Source organism: Rhagoletis pomonella, unplaced genomic scaffold, assembly GCF_013731165.1.
Source record: "Rhagoletis pomonella isolate Grant_MI unplaced genomic scaffold, Rhpom_1.0 Rhpom_scaffold_00006, whole genome shotgun sequence".
Taxonomy (NCBI): domain Eukaryota; kingdom Metazoa; phylum Arthropoda; class Insecta; order Diptera; family Tephritidae; genus Rhagoletis; species Rhagoletis pomonella.
The window spans coordinates 52,489,449-52,515,086 of record NW_023458560.1 but is presented as its reverse complement, the minus strand read 5'-3'; the positions used below and the strand labels follow the sequence as shown (position 1 = coordinate 52,515,086).

At 36.3% G+C, this 25,638-nt stretch overlaps 1 protein-coding gene across 2 annotated transcripts in view; it reads left to right on the top strand.

Moving 5' to 3' along the window:
* LOC118740935 overlaps nucleotides 1-23,334 on the top strand; it is a 238,066-nt gene extending 214,732 nt beyond the window's left edge. Inside the window, exons 2-13 of one of the 2 annotated variants that reach the window (XM_036472696.1) lie at nucleotides 16,389-16,942; nucleotides 17,023-17,371; nucleotides 17,435-17,549; nucleotides 17,614-17,885; nucleotides 17,950-18,225; nucleotides 18,298-18,515; nucleotides 18,583-19,961; nucleotides 20,034-20,187; nucleotides 20,254-20,515; nucleotides 20,579-20,725; nucleotides 22,671-22,824; nucleotides 22,920-23,334. In XM_036472696.1, coding sequence (XP_036328589.1) covers nucleotides 16,389-16,942; nucleotides 17,023-17,371; nucleotides 17,435-17,549; nucleotides 17,614-17,885; nucleotides 17,950-18,225; nucleotides 18,298-18,515; nucleotides 18,583-19,961; nucleotides 20,034-20,187; nucleotides 20,254-20,515; nucleotides 20,579-20,725; nucleotides 22,671-22,824; nucleotides 22,920-23,165 — 4,126 coding nt within the window. In that variant the 3' untranslated portion in view covers nucleotides 23,166-23,334. The remainder of the gene's footprint in view (nucleotides 1-16,388; nucleotides 16,943-17,022; nucleotides 17,372-17,434; nucleotides 17,550-17,613; nucleotides 17,886-17,949; nucleotides 18,226-18,297; nucleotides 18,516-18,582; nucleotides 19,962-20,033; nucleotides 20,188-20,253; nucleotides 20,516-20,578; nucleotides 20,726-22,670; nucleotides 22,825-22,919) is intronic. The other variant, XM_036472695.1, reaches the window with a different exon arrangement.
* The last annotated feature ends 2,304 nt before the right edge of the window (nucleotides 23,335-25,638 follow it).

The following is a 25,638-nucleotide window of genomic DNA, read 5'->3' as shown; positions in this document are numbered from 1 at the left end:
CTGGTAAAAATGAACTGTAATTGCATACCAAACAAACGAAACTACAACTTGTATTACGTCTGCTATTTGCGCTACTAAATCTATGTTTGCTTTTACTGTATGTGTGTACGCCCATAAGTGCATATTTTAGTTTTCTTTACTTTGGCAAATAGATAACGAAACGAGGATGGAAAGAAATGCGAAACTGAAAAGGAAAGCAAATACGAATAGTTGAAAAATTTGCAGTTTTCAAAATAGAAAAATTTTTATGAATTAAATAGGTAAATATTGAAATAACTCTTAGCTAACTGAAATAATTTTATGTTTTAAATTTAATTACCTATTTTATTGCTGGTTATTTAAAACGTATACACAATGGATACAGTTATCTTAGTTTTAAAGAACTTTGTTCAAACTTTTTTAAATTTTTGCGATTTATAAGCATAACTAACTCAATAGATTTAGAATTTATTTATTTGCACTCAGGTATGTTCTTAGAAAACACGTATGGTTAGGTTTTATTAGACCAGCGACTCTTTTCAGCAATTCTCTCAGCGGCCGCATGCTCCTCTTCTTACATATGCCAAAAATAGTAGCGCTTTGATGCCATATGGAACACTAATTCCTCTCGATGTCATGAATTTTGCCGATGGTCTTATTTCCACCTGTGAAATCTCTGCCAAGCGTGCATAATACCTTTTGATCTTGCAACTACAACATTGGTCCGATGCGGAAGCCCATATAAGCCTTTATAAGGAAACATAAGAGCACAGATGAGCGTTTTCTGATATAAGAGGTCCAAGGATCCTCGCTGCCGCACAGGATGAAAAGTTGTCCCGTACATTGGCTAAATGAGTCGTGTGATCTCTTGAACATCGTTCAAATGAAGCCATTGATATACTTGCAACCCTGTCCCTACTTGGACGGATGTGGTCAATTCGCCACTTTTACAATTCGTCATAATATTTATGAACTGGTTTCTTTGAGTCTTACTAAGTCAGACAAAGTTAAATTTGTGTGGAAGGTGCCACGTCCCCTTTTCCAATACCTGCCACTTTCCTCTGAAAGTAAGCTATTGAATAACATACTATGTAGCTGTATTAAATTTCAGGACGTTAGTATAAGCGGTTCCAGAGATAAGCGATAGGAGATGTTCAGTTTGTATGGGAGGTGCCACGCCCCCTTTTCCAATAGCTCCCAGTTTTCGCCATAAGTAGGGTATTTACAATTTATGCATCCGTGCCAAGTCTCAGTTCCCCAGCGTAGTTGGTTTAAGAGATATATTGGTGCCCTCAAAAAAGGGTTTCAACATTTTATTGTGACGTATGTATATGTGTAGATAGCCATTATTCTCCCACTGTATAAGAACATTAGGAATACGCTGACCCCAGGGCCTCCTATCGTGTGTGTAGTTTTTTTTAGTTCGAATATTCCTTTTCAATTGGCTAACAAGTGTTCCAAATATGAGCCAAATATGCAAATAAATGCAGTTTTTAGAAAAATCCAGACACCAGTGCCACCTAGCGATAAAATTTTTAGTCGAAATATTTCCCTTCAAGGTGCTGAAATATGTTGCAAATATGAACGAAATCGGTCCAGCCGTTTAGTAGTTTAGTGACATTCAATATACGGAAAACTCTATGAAATTGTGAAATCGTGACGTCTCAGCTTTCTTAATTTTTTGGCAACAACAATTTGAATTTTTTTAAATCGAAAAACCTTCCACACAGAAGATCCAAAAAAGCCCTTTTACAGAATTGAAATCGGTTCAGTCGTTTGGTCAGGCATCGCGGTCATACGAGAGACATTTCACTTTTATATATATAGATAGCGGGTATTTGCAGCTTGTCTGTATTTCTACAAATAGTGTTCGCTGGAGATAAGCTTCGCTGGTAGTTAAAATGAATGAGAGAAAATCTAAGCTTTCGAAAAATAGTTTGCCCTCACCAATTGGCATTGCCAGGTTGGATTGTAGACCAAACGAAATTTGCAGAAATTTCTTCCGACATTCGCGTCTCACAAGTTTTCCGGGCCTGAATACGTTTGTTGTAAAAATTTCCAAGTCATTTTATTAACTGTTCATTTAATTTCAACAATATTTGGGGCATGCATTGTTAGTAATGTTGTTATCTAATTGTTCGTTTTATATTTCTAATGGTGCAGTTTTTTCCTACCAAGCTGCAATAACTACACAGAATTCTTCATTTTCCTACTATGTTCTACAACTGAGCAATACATACAAATTGATTTCTTTTTTCATCGAAAATCAAAAATACATTTTTATTTGTAATTTTATTGCAAAATTAAAAAAAAATAACAATTATTTTCGATTTTTATTTTATAAATCCAAAATAACAATTATTTTTTATTTTTATCTAAATAATCTGTAAATAACAGTTAGTTTTTGATTTTTATATTATATGTCTTAGATAGCAGTTATTGAAGACTTTTCTTTATAAAAGTCATCAATAGAAATCAGTCATTGACTCTTATTTTTTAAGTTATGCGTAGAAAAGTCATCAACATTTTTCGCAGTTAAAAATGTGTTGGAGAACCCAAGTTTACTACGATTTATACAAAAGACTTTTATAAGTATGATTTTAAAAATAAAAGTCAGTGACTGATTTATATTGATGACTTTTACAAATAAAAGTCTTCAACAACTGTATCTAAGACATATAATTGAAAAAACAAAAATAACTGTCATTAGCAGAATATTTAGATACAAATCAAAAATAACTGTTGTTTTGGATTTATAAAGTAAAAATCAGAAAAAACTGTTATTTAAGGAGTACATAATTAAATAAAAGTCAAAAAATAATTGTTTAAGAGCGATTTTTTTAATAAAATTTGTAACTGTTACGGAACAAAGTGCGCTCGGGTATAAAAACGGCCATAAGAACCTTATAACTGAAAACTTTCTACAACCCAACTTTCTACAAACACAATTTTTTTTTGTTTTTTTTTTCTTCCAAAAAGTATGGCAATAAACAGAAATTAACGACTAAATACTTTTTACATGCAATTTTCTGACGTAATACTTAAGCGTTCAATTAACCAGCTTTATATCAGCCGCAACCTAGAGATTTTCCAATTGATTAATTGATTTGGTATAACAACACTCTTTACTCAAATTACTTTATTTTGGTTGTGCTATTTAGTTGCATGTTTGCCAATGTTTGTCACAGCCAACTGCCTAATGATCTACCAGCCAGCATGTCTACCTACCATTATGGCTCACTTACCGCAGACACTGCTGCCACCATGTTGGCGATTTTAAATGAATTACTGCAAACATTTATTTTTAACTACGGACAACATGTAAATTATAGTGTAAGTCTTGCAATGAAATAAAAACATTAGTGGTTTAGGAGAAATATTCCAAACATACATACAAGTAAACTAATAGTTTTTGTTGGCTCACAAGCATATTGAAGCTAACATGTACATTTGTATGAATACTATTTAGTTTAAGTAGTAATTCGTAAAATATAGGTTAATATGCTGAGCTGCAAACTTTTGCTACTTCAGGCTAATTTGTAATGCTTTAACATGAAAAAAGCTTTTTCCATGTACATACATATATTAGGGTTGCGCAGAAAAATTAATATTTACGGTCATTCCAAGAGCCTTAACGATTCGAAAAACCTCTCAAATTTTGGTTCTTATCTTATTTATTTATTTGCACTCAGGTACCTAAATATATACACATACATATGTACATATCTATATCTGAATTACATATTGGCTGTTTGCTTTAAAAAATTTAATTTTTGGTTAAAATTATTGCTATTTCGGCAAATCCGAATCGATCTGAAGACGATTTGCTTGCAATGTGATGAGATGAGAAAATTGTGAACATAATTTAAAATGAGTCCTCTTTGAAGATTTTGTGATGTATACGATATGCATTAAATATAGTTAATTAGTTATGTACAAATCACCCGTTTTTTATTTAAATAAATATCGTTGTTCAAAAAAATTTAACCATAAATAAACGAACATATAAAGCAGTCATAGAAATTTAGAAAGGATTAGAGACGTGTGACACTATTTATTCAGTGGTAAGGGTTTGTTTTAAAGTTTTCAGTTGTGTCGTTGTTGCAGAGCATCAGCTATATGTACATATGTATGTAGTTGGTGAACGCTGCGCCATTGAAAGTGAAACCATATCTAGTTCACAAAAAATATTAACACAAAACTTATTAACCACTAAACAAGCCAACAAATGTATAAGCCCTGGTAACTTGATTCCAATTGTATACTCAGTGAAAATATTATAGAAAGAAATGTGTCGCACCGAAAATTTTTTCGAGGTTTAGATAAAAAGTCAGCTGGCGTTTGCCTAGAAAAGTTACTAGCTACTTGGTATACAAAGCATTTTACTCGTATTTATGTACGTACTTATATGGACATGTGTACGTAAATGAGTCCAATTTTAATATTTTTTTTTTGCAATATGAGCGCCACCTCCCATTTCAAGTTGTTTAAATACGCGTGTCAGGCTTCGGCTTAACTAATAAGGTGCGCATATTTGTTACACCCTTTGCATGCGTAATAGATACTCGTATGCGATTTGCTAAAATTCCACTACCAAAAAATGCTTGCGTAATCATTTGCACGGCGGAAATCAATTTTTGTATTCTAAATCCGTTTAAAGCGGAAGCAGGTATGGTGGCGTCTTGGACTATAAATTATTTAATAAAATTTATGTGTTGATGCAAATACATGAATTAATTTTTGCACACAATTTCTGAACAAGTTTTTTGGTGCTGCAATTTAAACGTTTTATATAAACTTTAAAAATGCTGCATTGTGAATTATAAATTTAGGAAACCAACAAATTAGCTTTCCATTGCTTCCGTTGCGCGCATCTACTGCTTAAGTTTAGCCAAAGAAACGGTTTTTAATTCTTTGAAACTCAGTAATTGTAAAGTTAAACCCGAGGAGAGCCGATGATATATCGTATGTTTAAATCGTAAATGTCAGAGATCGTTCTTTTCGGCAATATAAAGATTGCGACACAGCTCTGTTTTAAGTGTTTTATATATGATGAAAAACGGTCTAGATGGATTATCCTGTACAAGTCATTCACAAAAAAAAATGTTTAGTTTCGTTAAATTTCAAGAACTTCTTTTTGAAAACGGACCTAATATTTTTTAGTTTTCTCCTTAGATGACAAGATATAAGAACAAATTAGACGCACATTCTATACTTACAAATATATACAGTCTGTCATTAAAGTTTAGGTACAGCGAAATTTTTACCATACCGGCAGTTATTTTTCAAATATTTTATTTTTCGCTAATTTTTTACAAAAATGTAGTTAATTCTACAACAAACACCCAAAAATTTAGAGTTCCAAACCTTATGCAAAACTCTGCAAATTTTCATCCAAATATTGCACTTTTTATTTACACTCTTTAGAAAAAAGTTGAGTACGCCCATTTCGCCAGTACAAATTAGCGGTAGCTACGACTTTCCATTGATTTTTAGCAATTTTTTTTTGAAGGTGATGCTCATTTTCTCCATATAAAATAATGTTCGATAATTTTTTATATGGAAAAAAATGTGCCACACCTTCAACACAAAAATTTCCCAAACATCAAAGGTAAGTCCTCGCTTCCTGATACTTGCACTTTATTGTACTAAAATTAAATGGGCTAAAAATCTACATACTCAACTTTTTTTTCTAAAGAGTGTACATATTAAGTGCAATATTTGAATGAAATTTTGAGGAATTTTCTTTAATTCTGCACAGTGTTTGGAACTCTGAATTTTGGAGTTTTTGTTTTAGAATTAGCCATATTATTATGAAAAATTGAAAACATTTAAAAAATAGTGACCCGTCCTGTAAAAAATTTGCTGTACCCAAACTTTATTGACTGACTGGAACTGTACCTTGAATCCAACCATGTAAAACGATTTTTTTTTTCAAATTTATTGCTTTTATTCTAGCTTTTTGTTGCCTCTAACCTTCGTAGTATTGTTTTCCTCAGCTCATGGCCCTAAGAAGCGGAAGTAGTGCACAAAATCCATCATTACAATAAGCAAAATCATATAATAACAGCTGTCGGCTGACCAATCACCAGCCGACAAAGACAAGTGGTAAAAAATTTTTGTGATCCATGCGCAACCACCCACACTTCCTGTTTAATGTAAATACAAATTAATAATGATTACTTATGACTGACATAAGATTGTCAATTATAATTGACAGGCTGACATAATTTTTGATGAAATCAGTTTTTTTATTTCATTCGCAAAATCAACAAAAACTGCTATCTTAATTATCCGTTTATTACAAAAGCTTATGGAGCTCAGAACTAAGGCGGATTTGTATGATTTTTAATGTTGAGAGAACACATTTTTTTTGTTAAAACCTTTATTTGATGATTGATTGAATGAGTTGATTTTTATATATACTACTTTTTTTTTAATTTCGATAGTTTAGTTCTTCTCACAAAAAAAATCAAAATTTAAGAATCCGCTTTAATGACGTCAAAGCTTCAATAGCAATTCACAACTATTGTTATCTCACTACTTCAGCGATGCGTGGGCGCTTGCTTATTCGCGTTCGCTGCTTAAGTCTTTTGTTAGCGCAAGCTCGCTGTAGGCCTGCTGTTTGCCATCAAAACATGGTACATACGTAAACTGAACGATGAGGTAAATAAGAAAGAAGCAAAAAATGTGTGCTATTACCATTGCGCAAGCCCTTTTTCAGGTTTCGCTTATTTTTTTTATTTTTTTTTTTGTTTGCTCACAGTTTTTCTCTAATGTTCACTTTAAATCACAGTCTATCATCATTATACAATAATTCTTCATCACGTTTCATTTGCTTGCCGCACGTTCGTTGTAACTTATTACGCATGACTGTTTATTATATCAACCAACAAACCAAGCATCCAGCCCACGAACCAACTAAATAAGTGGTTTATGCGCAAGGAAAGGTGTGCATTTAGCGAGCTACTCAATTTACCTAGTATATAATTAAAGATATACACTTATTAATTTGTTTGTGTGTGTGTGTGTATGTGTGTTTGCCAGAGCAGCTGCAGCATGCTGCCTATTTGGCGCGCATTCCGTGACTCATTAACACGTCGCTTGGCTTCAATTATAATTGGCTATTGGGAATTTTTGAATGAAATATCACTTTACACAATAATCATTATACTACCTCCCCCTCCTGTAGTTGCTTATATAAAATTAGAAATATTTTTTATAGCATTTTGGTTTTCCGCAAATATGATGAATTGCCATTCGATATTGTTTTGGTTATGGTAAAACGAATGCAATGATTTGTTTCGCCTATCAAAGTTCTATTAGGTATGCATGTGTACAAAATATTTGCGTTAAATGGGAAATTTATAATTATCTGGTTTCGACTTCATCTCGTTATGTGCAAACTACAGTGACTTAAACAAGAGTTCACTGATTGATTGCTGTTAAATATTCAGTATTTTTCAAGTTAAAAATCTTTGTTGTATTTTATCAAAAATATTGTTTATGCTCGTTGAAATCAATAACATAAAAATTAGTATTGAAAACACGTAGCAGCCGTCAACGAAAATATTTACTCATTCAAGTTCTCACCTTTCATTTGATATCCATATTAAGCTATTTTAGTCAAATTTTGTAGAATCGAAAAGAAGTGGCAACATTACATTAATATCTTCAGGGACAACACTTAGGTTAGATTGAGATGGCTAGAGGCGGTTAGGGCTCGATATAGTCTTTGGTGAAGATATTTTATGTTATGCAGTAGTCAGTACTTGCAGGTATCTGTGTGGGCGTCCTTGTCTCTAAGATTTTCGAATGGCCTGCTGTACCATGTGTCCCGGATCCTGCCTATCTAAGTCTTAAGGCTGCAATAGTGGCGGTTTACCCAGCTACAACACTTACTATGAAGGCAAAGCGTTGTCTAGGATCTCTTTTTTAGCACCCGTAAAAAGTAATACTGTATATTAGTTTCCTAAAGAGAAAAGTAAATAAATATGCGATTTTGAAAACAATTTCCATTTGATATGCATATTATGAAGTTTTCTTTAGTTTGTAACTAATTTCGAATAGGGCGATACTTTCAGAAATAACTCTTATCTCGATAATCTTAAAATGCTAAACTTTATCACAATAAAAAAATTTCAACAATATCATTAGAGCCGTTTCCGAAAAGCCTGTGGATATGTGTATATAAAAGAAGTGCTCGTCAAAGTTATAAGATAAGACAAAAAAATATATCTTTCCACACAAACACAAATTATAAAAATTTTAAATGCGTTTATCATGCCAAAAAAAAAAAATTATTGCAAAAAAAAACACACAAGTCAAATTAAAATGCAAACACACAAAAGCTAATACTGCATATTACAAGACAACTGGTTTGACTACAGTATTAACAATGTTGCACATACACACATAGGTGGATGTAAACAAATATTTGACTGTATAATACAAGCATTTAAATATGTGCTGAAAAACTTTTAATTTTGTATATGAGCGCATAAGGCAAGCTATTGAATAACTTTTGTTGAAGTTTTTAAATTCTTAAAAAAAAAATTGCCTATAATCAAATGCAGCATCTTAAATAAACCTGTAAGCGAAAACATGCGCATGCGCACCGATGAATAGCTGCCCAACGCACACATAACACTTATGTACGTATGAATGTGTGAGTTTGGGGGCTTACCTGTCAAATGGAATGTTGAGGAAACTTCGATTTTCAGTGCTGAATTGGCAATTCTAGCGCTGACGACAAGGTTTTTCTACAAAAGGAGATAACAACTAAATAAATACAAAGGCGAGCAGATAAACAACTACAAAAATTAAAGATATATTTAACGCATGCAAAGGTTATAAAATTTGGTTCAAACATGTAACACGGTAGCACGTATAAATAAAGTAGCCATAATAGCAATATTAGGGTGGTCCAAAAAAACAGTAAAGTCAGAATTGTAGTGCTCTCACCCCTTAGGATTGTTTTATATCGAAAAAAACTATACCCCTATTTTATATGGGAAAAATAAAATTTTTCGTAGAAATGTTATAGAATTCTGGAAAATCAATATTTTTAGATCGGAGAACTCTGGTTCTCTTCAGGAGACTTTCAGTAATAATACCCAATTATTTATTTAACCATTTTTTAATACTAACGATTTTTTATTGGTGGTCCCATTGCATTTTTCGGGGTTTTTGTGGGCTTTTGGCGGACCTATAAGCTATAGTTGCGATGAAAAATTGGTTAAATAAACAATTTGGTACTATTATTGAGAATCTCCTGCAGATAAACAGAGTTTTCTAGTAGAAAAATATTGATTTTTAACTATTCTTTACCAAAGTTGTTTTTTTTTCATATAAAATACATGGAAAACTTTGGGCGGTTTGAGCGACCTCTAAATACATATTTTTTGATTTCAAATTAAAAAAAATAAGGGTATATTTTTTTCGGTATAGAACAGTCCTAGGGAGTGAGAGCTTAAAAATTTCGACTTTACTTTTTCACAAGCCGTTTTGGGACCACCCTAAGCAACATACTATGTACATATGTGTGTACGAGTATGGATTTAAGAAGTCGAAAGAAATAATGGAGATGCCTAAAACATATGGCTTTTTAAGTCACAAAGAGCATGAAAACAGACAAACAGAGAACTCAAAATAAAAACAGAAATGGAAAAATGTAACCAATAAACAAAAGTCAATACCGCATTGTTGATTTTCATGTGCCAAAGTAAATATTACGGCAAGGCAAAATAGCATGTTAGGCGAGGCGAAAAACTTAAGGCATATATAATACTTAAAGCTAAACGTAATGAACTACGCGGTTTTTGTGTGCCATGTTGCACAATATTACCCAATACTTATATGTACAGTAAGAGTCGAGGCGAGTGGAGGAGCATTTATCTGCGCTTAAACAACTTAAGGCAGTACCACTTTGGACGGTAATAAGACCAGCGCCTGCGCATACCTCAAAATATGTGTGCGCGTGTTTGCTGCTGCGACTGAGCAAAACGTAATGAATGCAGTTATGAAGCATATTTTCAGAAATAACTAGTCAAGTATGCTCATGGAAGATTTGTGCAAATGAATGTGGAAGTGTTAAGTAAATATTGAGTTGTATTTATGGCAGCAGAGAAAACGTAAATCTTACGTTGGTGGAGGAGGAGGAAAAATCGCTGATCTTCCTTGTGCTTTTCGTTCACTTCAGTTAATTATAAAAAATTGATAAGTGCTAACGTAGGCTTGGTATTGGTTTCCAAGCGAAATTTTCTTTAAAGTAAGTAAATTGCTGACATCGAACCATGGTATAGAACTAAATACTCTTTCTAATATTATCTGACTCTAAACCGATTTTTACTACAACCTAGAAGAACTTTTCTGTATCTATGATAAATATTTAACCTTGGCACCCCAATCCAAATCTGACTTGACAGTCACACAAAGTGTGCATAGACGTCTCTCCGATCAAAACTAAATCACGTCTCCGTGGTCAGGCCAATCCGGTATACTATCTGAGCGCTACAATGATCATGACCGGTAATGTGTCGTGCAGAAAAGCTGATGCTGGTTGGCTTTATTCAAAATTATTATTTGCTTTCTAGTGAAAGGATAGTCTAAGTGTTCTGAATGTCTGCTGAATTTATGCCATTGGCGATTGCAATTCTCTAAGCATACCAAATGAGCGCGTAAAATGGTATCGGCTCCACAAAGAGAAATGATGAGGCGACGCTACCTTCGACTAAGTCTATGTATCGAATTATAAGACTCGTACAGTTCGATCTTTGGTTTTCTTTGGTATCCTAGATCATGTTAAAAGACACACAGGAGTTGCGTTCAATAATTCTCTGCCCCAAAGCGCCTAAAGAGATATCTTTCAAGCGTAATTTTCCTTCGAACATAAAAGGCTCTGCTTTTTAATAGCCAATAGCAGTCACGCTGGAATTTTTCGATAAGATTATTCACTTGATCTCCAACCTGGCAATTTCTAGTTTATAAAATTTCAAAGTAGTAACCCTATAATGTTTTGACAGGATGTACCTTGTTTTACCCTAGTTCACCGCTAAACCCTTCAGAATCCGAAGCCAATATTAACATTGTTTTCTGCGCAGGTTCATCTGCTATACTCGTAAGTGCTCAAGCTTGCGATGCAATGATGGCATTCTTGGGTCCAGGGCTCAGCCATGCGACGTTGGGCGACCAATGTAGGGTTTACCGTCAACGCAAATAAGACAGGTCTTGTCATATTTTCCAGGAAATGAAAGATCCCGCAAAAAACCACGAAGACATTGTTTAGAAACATCCTTGAGAAACATTGTTTGCATTATTCCTTCCAAGATTTTTTGCATCAAAGCCAACCTAGCTAGCGAGCTTTTTGGTAAAAATAAAGACCAAATTTAGATTCCCCTGGCCCGTGAACTCCCAGGCAGGCCTTTTTAGTGTATAAATATTTGCATTTAAATCACTTTTAATTGTTTTAAATATTGCTCTGTTACCACCAACTTCAAATAAAAAAAAACACGCGCTTAAATCGCCAACCTTGGAAAACTGAGTAATTACTTTTCTACATAAAATCCAAATTTTTAAAAAACTTGGTTTCTTCGACTCCCAGGAAAAAATACTGTAAAAGTTGTACAGTGCAATAATAAAAACACCGGTCGACAGTAAATTTTACACACAAAAAATTAATATATTCGCGAAACTATGGGTAAATTATAGTAAAACTGCGTGCTTAGTTTTTCTCTCTGACCTCAGGATTTTTTCAAAGGACTTTGAAATTTAAAAAAAATGATTAATTTAACAAATTATTTAAAAAAACTCGATGCAATGAAGGATGACAAAAAGGATATCGCGTAAAAGAAAAAATTCTGTAGAATTATATCAGAACAAAGTTTTTGGGTTTGGAAAATGTCTTTTACAAATTTTGTGCTTAAATATCCCTGAAAATTTGCAATATTTTTTATTTTTTTTTTGAAAAATTATTGTTTGAGGGCTAATATACGCACGACCTCATCATGGAATTTCGTGCTGCAAACTTTAATAACTTAAAAAGATAAAATTTATTAAAAGCTCATGTTTAATACCTATTCGTCCTTGCAAACCAAAAAACTTGATTAGCCTGAAATTCTACAGAATTTTCACTCTCATTTGGTACCCATATTTTTATTCTACATTGTACTGATTTGTGTAAGTAATTTTTTGAATTAATCATATCTTTAAAATTTCAAAGTCCTTTGAAAAAAAATTTCACTTCAGAAAAAAAAATCTTGACGCAGTTTTACTATACTTCGCCCATAGTTTCGTAAGTGCATATATCGATTCTTTCGTGTGTTTTGATTTTTTGTTTGTTTTTGTAACACGGTGTAATAGATTGGCGCTTACACAATATGCTAGTGCTTGGCCGAGCTTATTCTCCGATTTGTGGCATGCGCCTTGATGTTGTCACACGAAGGGGAGGGACCTACAGTTTTACGCCTACTTCAAACGACGATGAGCAGCTGTTTTTCAATGCAGAAGTACACTCGAAGGTTTGCATTTGTTCTTTTGTTTTGTGTTTGATGTTAGTCCGAAACTGGGTTCAATCCCAGCCCCTGCCTGCGGAATGGCAGTGCGCACTTCTAACCACTTCACCCCAGCGACCGCCGAAAATTGCGTCAATAAAAAATTTCCAATTTTAATATAAGGGAATAAATTGCAGCTCAACTACTTTACGATCTGGCAAGAAGAGATGGTGTGGACAAAAACACACCACATATGATTGGATATTAGTATAGCGAGCATAAAAATCTTATTCTATGCATTAAGGAAGACGTCACCGGGACAATATTTGGTTTACTAACAGAAAACTGATTTTGGCCTTTACATGCCTGTAAGTAGGCTCTGACCAACGATATCATTTTCAGTAGAAGCGAGACTAAATAAGAAGACTGTATATAGAGCACACCTTCTGTGAGTTTAGTCTCCTAGAGAAAGCTTTTGTTACAAATCTGTGGGCAGCTGGCAAAGTAGAATATAACAAGATGTTCCAGTTCGCTAAGAAGACTGCAATGTTTCTCAGGATTGCTTCTGGCACTAGGGATTAGCTGTGTTATATGCTCTCTGTAACTAGCCAGCATAATCTAACGTATTATTCATAAGAAACCTTCTGTGCTCCCTAGCTGAGCATAACTGTTCTAATGATATGTAATCGAAGTAAAAAGCATTCCATGGTAGTCCTAAAAATATTTTAATAATAGTTTTAGTACTAAATATAATCCGATACATAAACATATATTAGAAAAGATATTTTCCTGGTGTCTTAAGTTTGTGAGATCACCAAACCTTTAAATTTTTTTTCTCGATGTTGATGGCAAAGCTTAAAGTATTCATGCGGTTTTAATTGTTAAGAATTGTTATCAGTAAGTGGAAAAAAAAATTACAGTGGCATAGATAAAATTTTCTGAAAATCCATACTTTTGATCGTTCAACACTGAAGCTCAACAGATATCATAAATCCGGTTCTACATAATTCCAGTAATAATTCCTTTAGATTTTGTATTTAATTTGCAGTTTACATGCCCTCAAGCAGTTTCTAATTTCATCCAACACGATATGGAAATTTTCTCGGTTATAAAATTTAAATTAAACTCGAAATTTCCCACATGTTTACCTAACACAAAATTGGCTTTGCTTATCGGAGTTTCCAATAAATTATGCATAGTGCAGCATCTTCTTTTAATGTATGGAAATTTCGCTAACAAGCTGAGTAACAAGTCCAGTAAAAATATATTTTGTTTATGTAAAAAACAATGAGAAGTATATGTGGGATACATATCTACATATTGTGCTGTACGCATAAAACCTTAGCAAATGCTTTTTCTTAAAATTTCAGAGCTTTTACTCGATTTTTTCAAATAAATTTAAGTGAAAGGTATTCAATTTTAACAAAAAGCAATTGTTTAGTTTTTATGCATAAGGCCCATTAGCATTGATTATTGTCCATCTGATTTTAAAGGTAAATTGGATAAACGAGTAACCGTAATGAATGCGTGACGACATGAGGGAATATTCAATGGCTATTACTTAATTATGTATACATAACTAATTAGATATACATATATATACACAAATATCTACGTATGAACTTGAACTTGTATCATACCGTTTCAGCGTCTACATACACGTTTTCTAAGATGCCCATTTATTAAAGGTTACTGACAATCAATTGAGTACTAAATAAAAAAAATCTTAAATTTAGGTATAAACACATTTTTAAGGCATGAAAAATTCTGATAAAGTGATATAAAAAACAATCGAATACGTAAAGAACATACCAGTTCATTAATAAACCAAACAAGTTTTGCAAATATTGCCTGCTTTGCTCTTTAGCATTCTACAAATTAGCCTAAATTCGCACCAAAGCCGGATACTGTTTTAAACAACTGTTAAAAAATGCTTGCTGAGAAACCGCTATGAAGAGAAACAATAGAAAAATATAAATAAATAGCAAAACAAGAAATAAAAATGAAAAATTAGAAGTTAAAAATTAAACATATTCGAATATTTAATCAAATTAATGATTGCACTGTGATTAAATGTTAGCGTGCACGTTAGCAAGTAAATTTTTTGCATAGTAAAAAAATAATTAATTCCACTATGACAAAAAGCATGAAAGCCACTTAGTTTAAAAGAGAAGCCCCTTTGATAAAAATAAAAGTTCATTGAAAACTTAGTTCGTCGGAAGATGTACGACCCACGAAAGAAACATTTTGATGGTAGAGCCTATTAAAATCTTCAATGATGTTCATTACTTCAAATATCGATAATTCGTAACAAAAACGTTGAAAAGGTTATATGTTACTGATGAGGGCTTAAGTTAGGCTAGATTGCAGTTACAATCCCCGAATGAAGACAAGATTTTGAACCGTTTCCACAACTCCATCGATGAAACGCGGAGTGAAGGTCAACAAAGGTGTGATTGACAACTCAGGTCGGCTCTCTTTTAAGCTACTATTATGCCAAAAACTATAAATAAAAGATTCAAAATTCATAAAGTATATTTTCAATTTGACTTTATAGGATGGTTCTTCTGAGAGTAATGTCAAGTTCAATCACACTTTGTTAAAAACATTTTGTTCTCAACCATTCCTTAACACACTACATATTTTGTGTTTACAATTTGTAACCAATCTCAAGAGTGGTTGTTAAATATTAAAAATCAAACAACATTTTTGAAACGAATAAAATGTGAATGCACACTCAATTGATTTCATTATACAGCTATGTTGTGTTGCTCGCAAATGTGCTAATTGTATCCTAAGTCGCACCAATTTACACATAAGGTATCCTCATAGAAGACCACCAATCAGAAACATAGAAAGCGGAATACTCTTACGGTTATAATGTATAAATCGACCGGCCCACAGTGGATCAGCAGGGCTCTGAGCGTCTCATAATTTAATTTTCCAAAAATATGATTTTTTGAGTTATTTGTGTGAAAATGATAAGAGTTCAGTAAAAATTTCATGCATTTAACTCGTTTGGTCTTATAAACAATTTGCTCAAAGTTAAAAAAAAAGATTATCTGACGGAAAAATTTTACTACATTTTACAATTTTCAACAATATTATTGTTTAAAATTTGGTTAATTTGCATTTTCTGGAGAAACAAAATAAAAATTCAAAAATCGGCTTTCAAAGAACCGGGTTTTATAAAAAAACTAACCGGTAACCGGTACAAAAGTATTTTGTTTTCTTATTTTTCACTACAGTTTTAGCTGGTAGTGGACCAAAAAATACTTTTTGAATTTTTCAAGAAACGGTTTGTGCAAAAAAATAGACAGGGCTCAATTTGAACTTTACACTTCAGTAGACAATAAGAAACTAAGTATTTAGAAAACTTAGTTTTGTGGAAACGACCGAAATTTCCGAAAACCGTTGATTGCTCAAAAATGTTCAAAATCCCTTCCGTAGTTTTCATGGAATAACATTTTGAAAAATATTGCTCTCTTTTTTTAACGAGTGTAGCAAGACGTTTACTATTCGTGCGGAAATATCCTTTTTTAGATTCTATTTAAAGCGAACCACATTTTTTGCAATGAATCGAGCTACCAATATAAAATTTTAATTTAAATTTCAAGAGCCTTCTGTGCCGCAAGGGTTCAAGTAACTTTCTTATTACAACGCTCAAATCAGAGAGGTTACGTGTCACGACCTTATATAAAGAGATTCCAATGCTTTACATAGAAATTTTAAGGTTATACATTTTTGCAGAAGGTTTTTCACAAGGGTTTCACATGAAAAAACGGGATACTCGTAGGTTAAAGCTTGAAGCCTAGATTTTATGCCTATAATTTGTTTGAAATATTCAAAAAAATAAACTGTAAAATACATAAAATCATACGATATTAATTTCCTTCGTCTTCCTTTTTCTCCTTTCAGCTGCCTCCTTGCTGTGGCACACGCACTACGCACCCCAGATGACCTGCAAGCCAATGCTCAGACCGCACTTCGTCTCGAGCGTGCACGCTCATTGCAACCTTGCAATCAAACAGATACCGAAATCTGCCCACCGAGCAAGTATCGCCAACCGACCGGCGAATGTAATAACGTCTCGCATCGTAAATGGGGTGCACGCGGTGACGTACTGCTGCGTCTCATCACGCCCGACTATGCTGATGGCATCAGCCAACCGCGCACATCGCATGGCACTCACGCGCTACCCGATGCGAGCAGCATTATCGATCAGCTGCAAAATCATGTCGACGCCGAACTGCGGCATCAGCACATCACTGCTATGCTGCCCGCATGGGGACAATTCCTCGCCAATGACTTGTACGAAGTGAGTCAGGTGTCGACAAGCGCAAAGTGTTGCAATGAAAATGCCAACGCTAAGAATCCGGAAGAGCTAGAGCAATGCTATGTGCGACGTGGCGTCGATTGCAAGGAGTACAAGCGCTCAGCGCCTGGCTATGATGCGGAAGCGTGCGGAAAGCGTAAGTTGTTGAACTTGTTTTTTTTTTGCCTACAGAGAAGAAGTTGGTACTAAATTTTGTACATACCTCTGTGCTTTCAGGTCAACGCGAGCAAATGAATGTAGCCTCCTCGTATATCGATGGTTCTGGTCTGTATGGCGCTACCGCCAGGGATATGCAGGACTTGCGCACCTACATTAGTGGTGGCGTCAAAGTTGGTTCATGCAAATATTGTCAGCTGACCAGCGCTACTGGGGCACTGCATCGTGCTCTGCTGCAGGAACACAACAATATTGGCGAGCAGTTGGCACATTTAAACGCCGATTGGTCGGAAGAGGATGTCTTCTTAGAGGCGCGACGCATTGTGACTGCACAAATTCAGCATATTACCTACAGTGAATTCTTGCCGTTGGTTTTGGGTCAGGAGACAACTGCCAAAGATGGCTTGAAGTAAGTTTATAACTTATTAGTTGAAGTTAGTTTTTAACTTACATGCATCTCTTCTCTTCGCAGACTCACTGCCGAAAAGCACTCATCGAACTACTCGAGCACCAATCATGCGGGCGTTTATAATGAAGTCGCAAATAGCGCCTTCCCCGCTTTCCTCACCATGTATCCACCAGAGATGGTTAGTTGCCCGACTGTTCTTACCTCCTCCTTACGAACTAACTTCTTCATAAATTTCTCTGTAGATCTCGCATTCCATGTCCGCCACTCAGTTGCTTTCAGTGGCTGCGCTGCAGAAGTCTCTTATCCCCGCGATCAAGAATGAGGACGGTTGGACCGAAGTCGCTTTAGCCATACACCGTGGTCGTGATCATGGCATTCCTTCCTACCGCCATGCTTTGGATTTGTGCCAGGAACAATACTCAGAATCGGACTCGGCGAATATTACCTTCGAAACGTTGGCTAAAATTTCGAATATTCCAGAGGAGCACATCACCAGTTTGCGAGACATCTACCAGTAAGTGCCGTAAACTCACAAATGGAAACTTTTTTCTCATCCCTTTTTTCACTCGCATTTTTAGAAGCGCCGATGATGTGGATTTGTTGGTGGGCGCTCTGCTCGAGGACCCCGCCGTTGGCGCGCTCTTCGGTCCCACCATTACCTGTCTGCTTACACGTCAATTCGAGCTGTTGAAGAAGTCTGATCGTTTCTGGTATGAAAACGATATTCCTCCTTCATCATTTACTTTGGAACAGCTGAAAAGCATCAGACAAACTACGCTTGCTGGCCTACTCTGCACCTCAAATCAGGTGGAGAAGGTACAATCGAAGGCTTTCATACGCGAAGATAACTTCTTGTGAGTCCTTTACAGAGTTTCCGAGGTGGCCTTTATATTAACTTGCACCAAAATTTTCTCTAACACATTTAGAAACTCCGTACTCGACTGCGACCAAATCGCCACATTAGATCTGCGTCCATGGCGATCAAGTACCGAAGTAGATGAGATGCATGAACACGTCGAAATGGAGCCTGAAGTGAAAGAGGCAATCAGCGAAATCAATATTGAACTTTTGGAAGCTGCCGTAGAACGCGCAAAGGTAGAACTAGAGGAACGCAAACGTTTCGAATATGAGTCCTGGCTAGCGAGTAAGTTTCCGGCTTTTTAACTGAGATAACTATATTCTCACAATACCCCCACCTCCTCTCTTCACAGATGGCGGCATCAGCGCCAGGTCACCCGATGGTGTGGCCGCCTCCTTCAGCAAGGCTAACCGCAATGCGCTCGCGCTCGCTAACTCTTCGCTCATGTTCGAATTGACTTCGAATGAAATTTTGAATACACTCAACTCCATTAATCGTCGCAAACGTCAAACTTTTGACAGCAACTTCAATCGCAATGAACTTTCAGAAACTCTACAAACAATCGACATTAATGCTATACTTGGCGGCACCACCCAGCAAGTCAGCAGCGATTGCGATGATCCACCAATTTCGTGCGATACCTCTTCACCCTTCCGCAGCGTCACCGGTTACTGTAATAATTTACGCAACCCGAACTGGGGCAAGTCGTTGACCACATTCTCGCGTCTGCTGCCCTCCCAATATGACGATGGCATCTCCAAGGTACGTCTACTCTCGGTCACCGGTAGCCTGCTGCCGAATCCACGCGCCATCTCGACTGTCATTCATCCGGATATCTCCAACTTGCACACGCGCTACTCCCTCATGGTCATGCAGTTTGCTCAAATCCTCGATCACGATCTTACAATGACTCCCATCCATAAGGGTTTCCATGAATCCATACCCAGCTGTCGTCCTTGCAATTCACCACAAACTGTGCATCCTGAGTGCAATCCATTCCCGGTGCCACCGGGCGATTACTTCTTCCCCGAAGTGAATGTGACGAGCGGTGAACGTTTCTGCTTCCCGTCGATGAGATCGCTGCCCGGTCAATTGGCTTTGGGTCCACGTGAGCAGGTCAATCAGAATACGCACTTCTTGGATGCCTCTATGGTCTATGGTGAGAACCATTGTGTGGTTAATAAGCTGCGTGGTTTCGGCGGTCGCTTGAACTCCACCATCCGTTCGTTTGGCAAGGAATTGCTGCCCCAATCCAATTCGCATCCCGAGTGCAAATCGCGCAATGGTCTCTGTTATATTGCTGGTGATGAACGCGCTTCCGAACAGCCAGGTCTCACTGCTCTCCATACCATATTCATGCGTGAACACAACCGCATTGTCGAAGGACTACGTGGCGTGAATCCACACTGGAATAGCGATCAATTGTTCTTCCACGCGCGTCGCATACTCACCGCCGAGTGGCAGCATATGGTGTTCAATGAATTCTTGCCCCGCGTGCTCAGTTGGAACGCTGTGAATTTGTATGGCTTGAAATTACTGCCTCAAGGCTACTACAAGGACTACAATCCCTCATGCAGTCCGATTATTTTCAATGAATTCGCTGCTGCCGCCTTCCGTATTGGCCATTCACTGCTGCGTCCACACATACCACGCTTGAGTGTGAACCACCAACCTGTCGACCCACCACTGCTGTTGCGCGATGGTTTCTTCCGCATGGATGCTATCCTGCAGGTGAGCTCGATCGCAAAAAAAGGATTGTCGGGATGCAAGTGCATTAATAACACACGTTTTTTTCCTCGACAGCCCGGCATCATTGACGAAATTTCGCGTGGTCTAGTCGCCACTCCCATGGAAACTTTGGATCAGTTCATTACCGGCGAAGTTACTAATCACTTGTTCGAAGACCGCAAGATTCCCTTCTCCGGCATTGATCTTATCGCGCTCAATATTCAGAGAGGTAAATGTTCAAATAACACAAATCATTTCCACACTAAATAAATATATATATTTCGAATATATTCAGCACGTGATCATGGCATTCCCAGCTACAACAACTATCGCGCTCTTTGCAATCTGAAACGTGCCGCTACCTGGAGCGATCTTAGCCGCGAAATGCCAAATGAAGTTATTAATCGTTTCAAGAAAATCTATGCTTCCGTCGATGATATTGATCTCTTCCCTGGCGCTATGACCGAACGTCCGTTGCAAGGTGGTTTGGTTGGTCCTACATTGGCTTGCATTATTGGCATACAATTCCGCCAACTGCGCAAGTGTGATCGTTTCTGGTGAGTTCAGATAGATGCTTCATTGGAAATCAAGATTAAGAAAATGTCTTTCTATTCTTTCAGGTATGAAAACGCTAATTCTGAAGTACGTTTCACCGAGGCACAACTTGCTGAAATTCGTAAGGTGACATTGGCGAAATTCATTTGCGAAAACTTGGAGATTCCTGGCGATATGCAACGTGCTGCTCTCGATCTGCCCAGTAACTTCCTGTGAGTAAACCAACGTACAATTTTCTTAAATTTATGTTATACAGAGATGTCTAAATCGATACTAAGTTCGGGTTAACGTGGTAGGTGCCGAAGCTGAAATTAATTATTCTAACTCATTGTCCTCTTCACGTAAAACAAATCTGACCTATCTGAATGATCTCAAGTTAAAAAGCAGTCGATGTCCAGATACTCATTTAAAAGAAAAGAAAATCCCGAAATATCCCAAACATCACGAAATAATTTCGAGAATCCCAAAAATCCAGAAAATGTCGAAGTAGTCCTAAAAATCAAGGAATAGTGACGTGAATACCGAAAATCCCGAGATAGGTCCGAAAATTCCGAAATAGTCTTGAAAATCCCGAGATAGTCCCGAAAACCACGATATAGTTCAGAAAATCCCTAAATAATTTTGAGAATACCGAAATAGTCCCGAAATTTCGAAATAGTCTTAAAAACCCTGAGATAAAATTCCGAGACTTCCGAAGAGGCCTCGAAAATCCCGAAGTAGTTCCGAGAATCTCAAAAATCTGAAATTCTCCCGAAAATCTCGAAGTAGTCCCAAAAATTATGATATAGTTCCAAGAATACCGGAAATCATGAAATGGTTCCGAGAATCTCGAAAGGTCCGAAAATCCGGAAATAGTCTTGAAAATCCCAAAGTAGTGCCTAGAATACAGGAAATCCCGATTAGAGAGTGTAAGAGCATTTTAGGCACTCCTCTTCCTACTAGAGATAAGTGAACGAAAAGCAGTAGTTGCAAGAAGGCACCGGAGAACTCCAATACTAATGAGTTTAAGCTTGACGCAAGGATTGGTGGAGAAATGTTTTTGAGGAAGTTTTCCATCTATCTCAAAATTAAGCTACCTGGTCACTGTAACTTTTCTTCCAGGCAGAGGTAGCTGCGGAAGTAATCGATTGGCTAACCAATTGCGTGGCGTCGACAAGGAAGCTTAGCAACTGCTTTGATAGTCAAGTGGAAAACAGAGCTTAGGCCTCATTCACGGTGCGCTCAAAGCATGGGGAGGAATTTCTGACTTCTCTTTCAATTGCTTCTGACTACTTCCTAGTCCAACTTAGATGGAGCGGATGAATTGGTCTCACCGGTAAAAGGGATGGTGGGAGCATTTTTGGATTAATGCAGGTTGCATTTGAGTAGGTGGTCCTTGCGTCTGATTAGCAAAAGCTAAGTAAAAACTACGCATTAGGACTAAATATCATACCAGATCCTCATAAGGCTTAGTTAACGATAAGGTGTAAACATGTCAACACTTTATCTTAAGGTTCCCAGCTTTTGCGAGGCTGTATCTTGTTCTTGGGTTATTCTTTTTAATTCAGCCTTAGGACCTTTCGGAACTATATAGAGAAGCAAAGCGAATGGGTTTGGTGGTGAACGAGGACAAAACTAAGTACTTATATCCTGTCATCCGGCAAACAGTCAGAGCATAAGCGCCTTGGCACTCACGTTCTTGTTGATAGTCTATCGCTACTGGAGAATTTACAAGCGTACAGAATTGATGGGTGTACAATAGGGTGGTCCGAAAATGCATACGCTAAAGTAAAGTCAGAATTTTAATGCTCTCACCATAAAGGATTGTTCTATATTGAAAAAAACTATACCACTGTTTTTTTTTTTTTATATTGGAATCAAAAAATATTTACAGGTCGCTCAAAGCGCTCAAAGCTTTCCATGTATTTTATATGTGAAAAAAACAAGTTTTCGTAGAAATATTATGGTAAAGTATTAACCGATTAAAAAAAATGTATTTTCGTATTTTGCAATTCTGAGGGGTAGCCGGAAAAAAAAAATTTGTCACACCCTAATATGTATATTAGGAGTAAAAAAGGTAAACGATAAACACCACCTTTTTCATTAAAAATTTCTTCTGTTAAGAATTTATTTTAATTTTACAACTTCTGTCTTTTTCTTCTCCTTCTCTCATTCCAGCAATCCACGTGTGCCCTGCTCTTCCATGCCGCAAATCGATCTAAGTCTGTGGCGTGAAAATGTGCAAGGCTGTCAGATAGGCAATAGACATGTGCGCGTTGGTGAATCCGCATTCCCATCACCCTGTACCAGCTGTGTGTGCTCAGCCGAAGGCGTAAGTTGAAAAATTAACCAACAAATTTTAATTTCAGCCAATGTATGTAATACAAATAAGAAAAATTAATAAATCACCCTCTTTCATCCTCACAGCCACAATGCGCCTCGCTACGCATTACCGATTGCGGCCAACTGATTCGTCAATGGCCCAAAGACGCCATTCTACGTGATGAAGTATGCAACTCACAGTGTGGCATCTATTTGAATGGCAACGGCAATGGCGGCAACTTTGCGCAGGCGCGTCAAGCCTCAGTACAAGCACCGGTGCGTGTGCAACGTTCACGACCACAAAATATTTTCAAATTCCCCGATTTGACACCGTTCATAGCGTCTTTGTAGATGCGCGGCAGAAGATGATATCAGCAAGGAAACCTACATATACATACATACATACATACTATATAGAGGAAGTAGCAGAAAATGTCAGAAAGTCAAACACTTTTTGATAGACGCTATTTAGTGTATTAAGTTAAGATAAAATAAAGTAAAAAAACACAGAAATTTTGCAGTGATGCCTCTGTGTGCTATCAGCAGCCTAGACTTTGTTAAATTTACTTAGCTGTAAAAAAGCACGCAACCGAAATATTTTGCATGCCACTTAAGTATGCCAAGGAATGCTGGTCCTGGCACACCAACGCAGTTTCGTGGCTTAATTTTTTACTTTTATTTACTTATGGACATAAGTACTTTTTCTATACAAGCGACTACTTTTGGGCTCTCACTAATAGAGAGAGTCCAGTGATAAGTGGTTAAACAAATGAAAAGCAAATAAAAAAAAGAAACATAAAAGGAATACGCAGTAATAAAATAATACAGTAAAAGAGAGTGGAAATAAAAAAAACCTCAAAGACTTATGCACTTCTAGCATGTAAACGAATAATACATAAGTGTATGTGAATAATCCGCTAATATGTATTAGTACTTACTAAACTTTCAGTTTATTTTTAATAAATATTCTCGCTCTTAAGGGAGCAATAAAATGAGCCTCTCCTTTTAAGCCTTCCACAGAACTTTTCGCGAATTATTATTTTTTTTTAATTACCCAAACTGCCTGCTATCCTTTTATCTAATACTGTATATGCAGTACTTTTAGCTAAATTTATTTTAATAAAATACTTGTACTTAGTTGTAGAATTCTTATTTGGGACTGCAACTCCTTGACTTAAATTGCATTTCCTTTTTTCAATTTAATTTTCCTATTAATTTTTATATTCTTCAATAAAATTTTTACTATTTTGTTTAAGTACAATTCTATAACATTTGTAAAAATTTTGTTCTTATTCACACTTTTTATTCTTGCAATATTTATTTTAATGTTTAATTTATCGAACGACTTTATTATACTTCCTTTATTATTAATTTCATGTTTATACATACAACCGAAAACGAAATATTGAATAAATTACTTAGATTACGATCATTTGTAATTTTTTGTTTAATAAAAACATTCTGGTTCCGATAGTTTTGAATTGGTGTTGTAACGCAACTGGGCTACATAACGTGCAAGCAAATGCTTTAACGCATAATGTGATTCTCTTACGGCATAAGCAATCTCAAAGCACAGTATTTTATGTCAGTGACAAAAAGCTTCAATCTTTTTTTGCTCCACTAAGCGCTTTGACGCGTAGATTTCAAAATTTATCTGCCCTTTAAAAGTAAATTTAGTACTGGAGAAATATACTTGCGCAGACAGAACTAACCGCCCAATTCTGTATTTTCTTGATAAATTATTTGTAGAGAAATTTTATAAAGGTTTTTATCAAGTAAAAGCTCCCATCACATTCTGTGTAAATATTTATAAAATAAAAAGCTCTACGATTTCCACATGACGAGAACTCATGAATGAGAACTCAGAATATGAACTTAAAAGCAACAAAGCTTTTGACCGCCGTCGCCGAGTAGGTAACCTCTCCTAACGGACGCCTCTACTATGCGGGCTCTTCCCTTGAGCGGACATTTTTGAAGTGAAACTTCTTAATCTAGTTCGGAGATGTTTGCGTTAAATATTTAACATCACAAAGGGTTGCCACATGTCAGAAAGTTATATTCAAATAATGGAGTCGGCAGATGCTTTCGTTAAATATTTAACACCACGTCATTAAATCTGTATCGATGAAGACCAAGAAAAAAAATAGATAAAGACAAATCTAAATATAAGGGTGAAGAAACAAGTAAATATAAGGATAAAAAAAGTTAACTATAGGTGGAGATGAAGATAAGGAGCCATAGGAAAAGACAAAAATGGAGATTAAAGTGTGTCATCTTAAACTTAATTCACCTCACCTTATCTCAACTCAACACAACTCACCTCAACTCACCCCGACGCATCTTAACCCACTTTAGAGACAAATATGCCATCTGTAAGACCAGGGTGCTATCGGGTTCGCTAAAGAGTGAAGCGAGGCGTATTTTCCGTCATAAATAAAGATAAGCAAAAATACGTGGGTGTGAAGAGCTTATGATGCTGGCCAATAGGAAAAACCCGTGAAAATTTTAGCATTGAATTAAGCGGTTTACGGAGGGATTCAAAACCAGTAAAGACAAGCACGGCGACCTAATTACCAATGTCCAAAACATTATTTAATTATCGAATGAACTGCAATCTGCTAAAGGACACTGAAACCAGAGGAGAAGATGAACGTTGTTGGCAACATACAAGGCAATTGGCCGGCCGGTTCTAAACTATGCAGCGCCCGTGTGGTCGCCTGGGACTAGCAGGACGCCGTGGATGAAGCTACAGACTTGCCAGAATACGGCACTACGGACAGCGACCGGATGCCTCCTGATGACGCCCCAACACCACCTACACGAC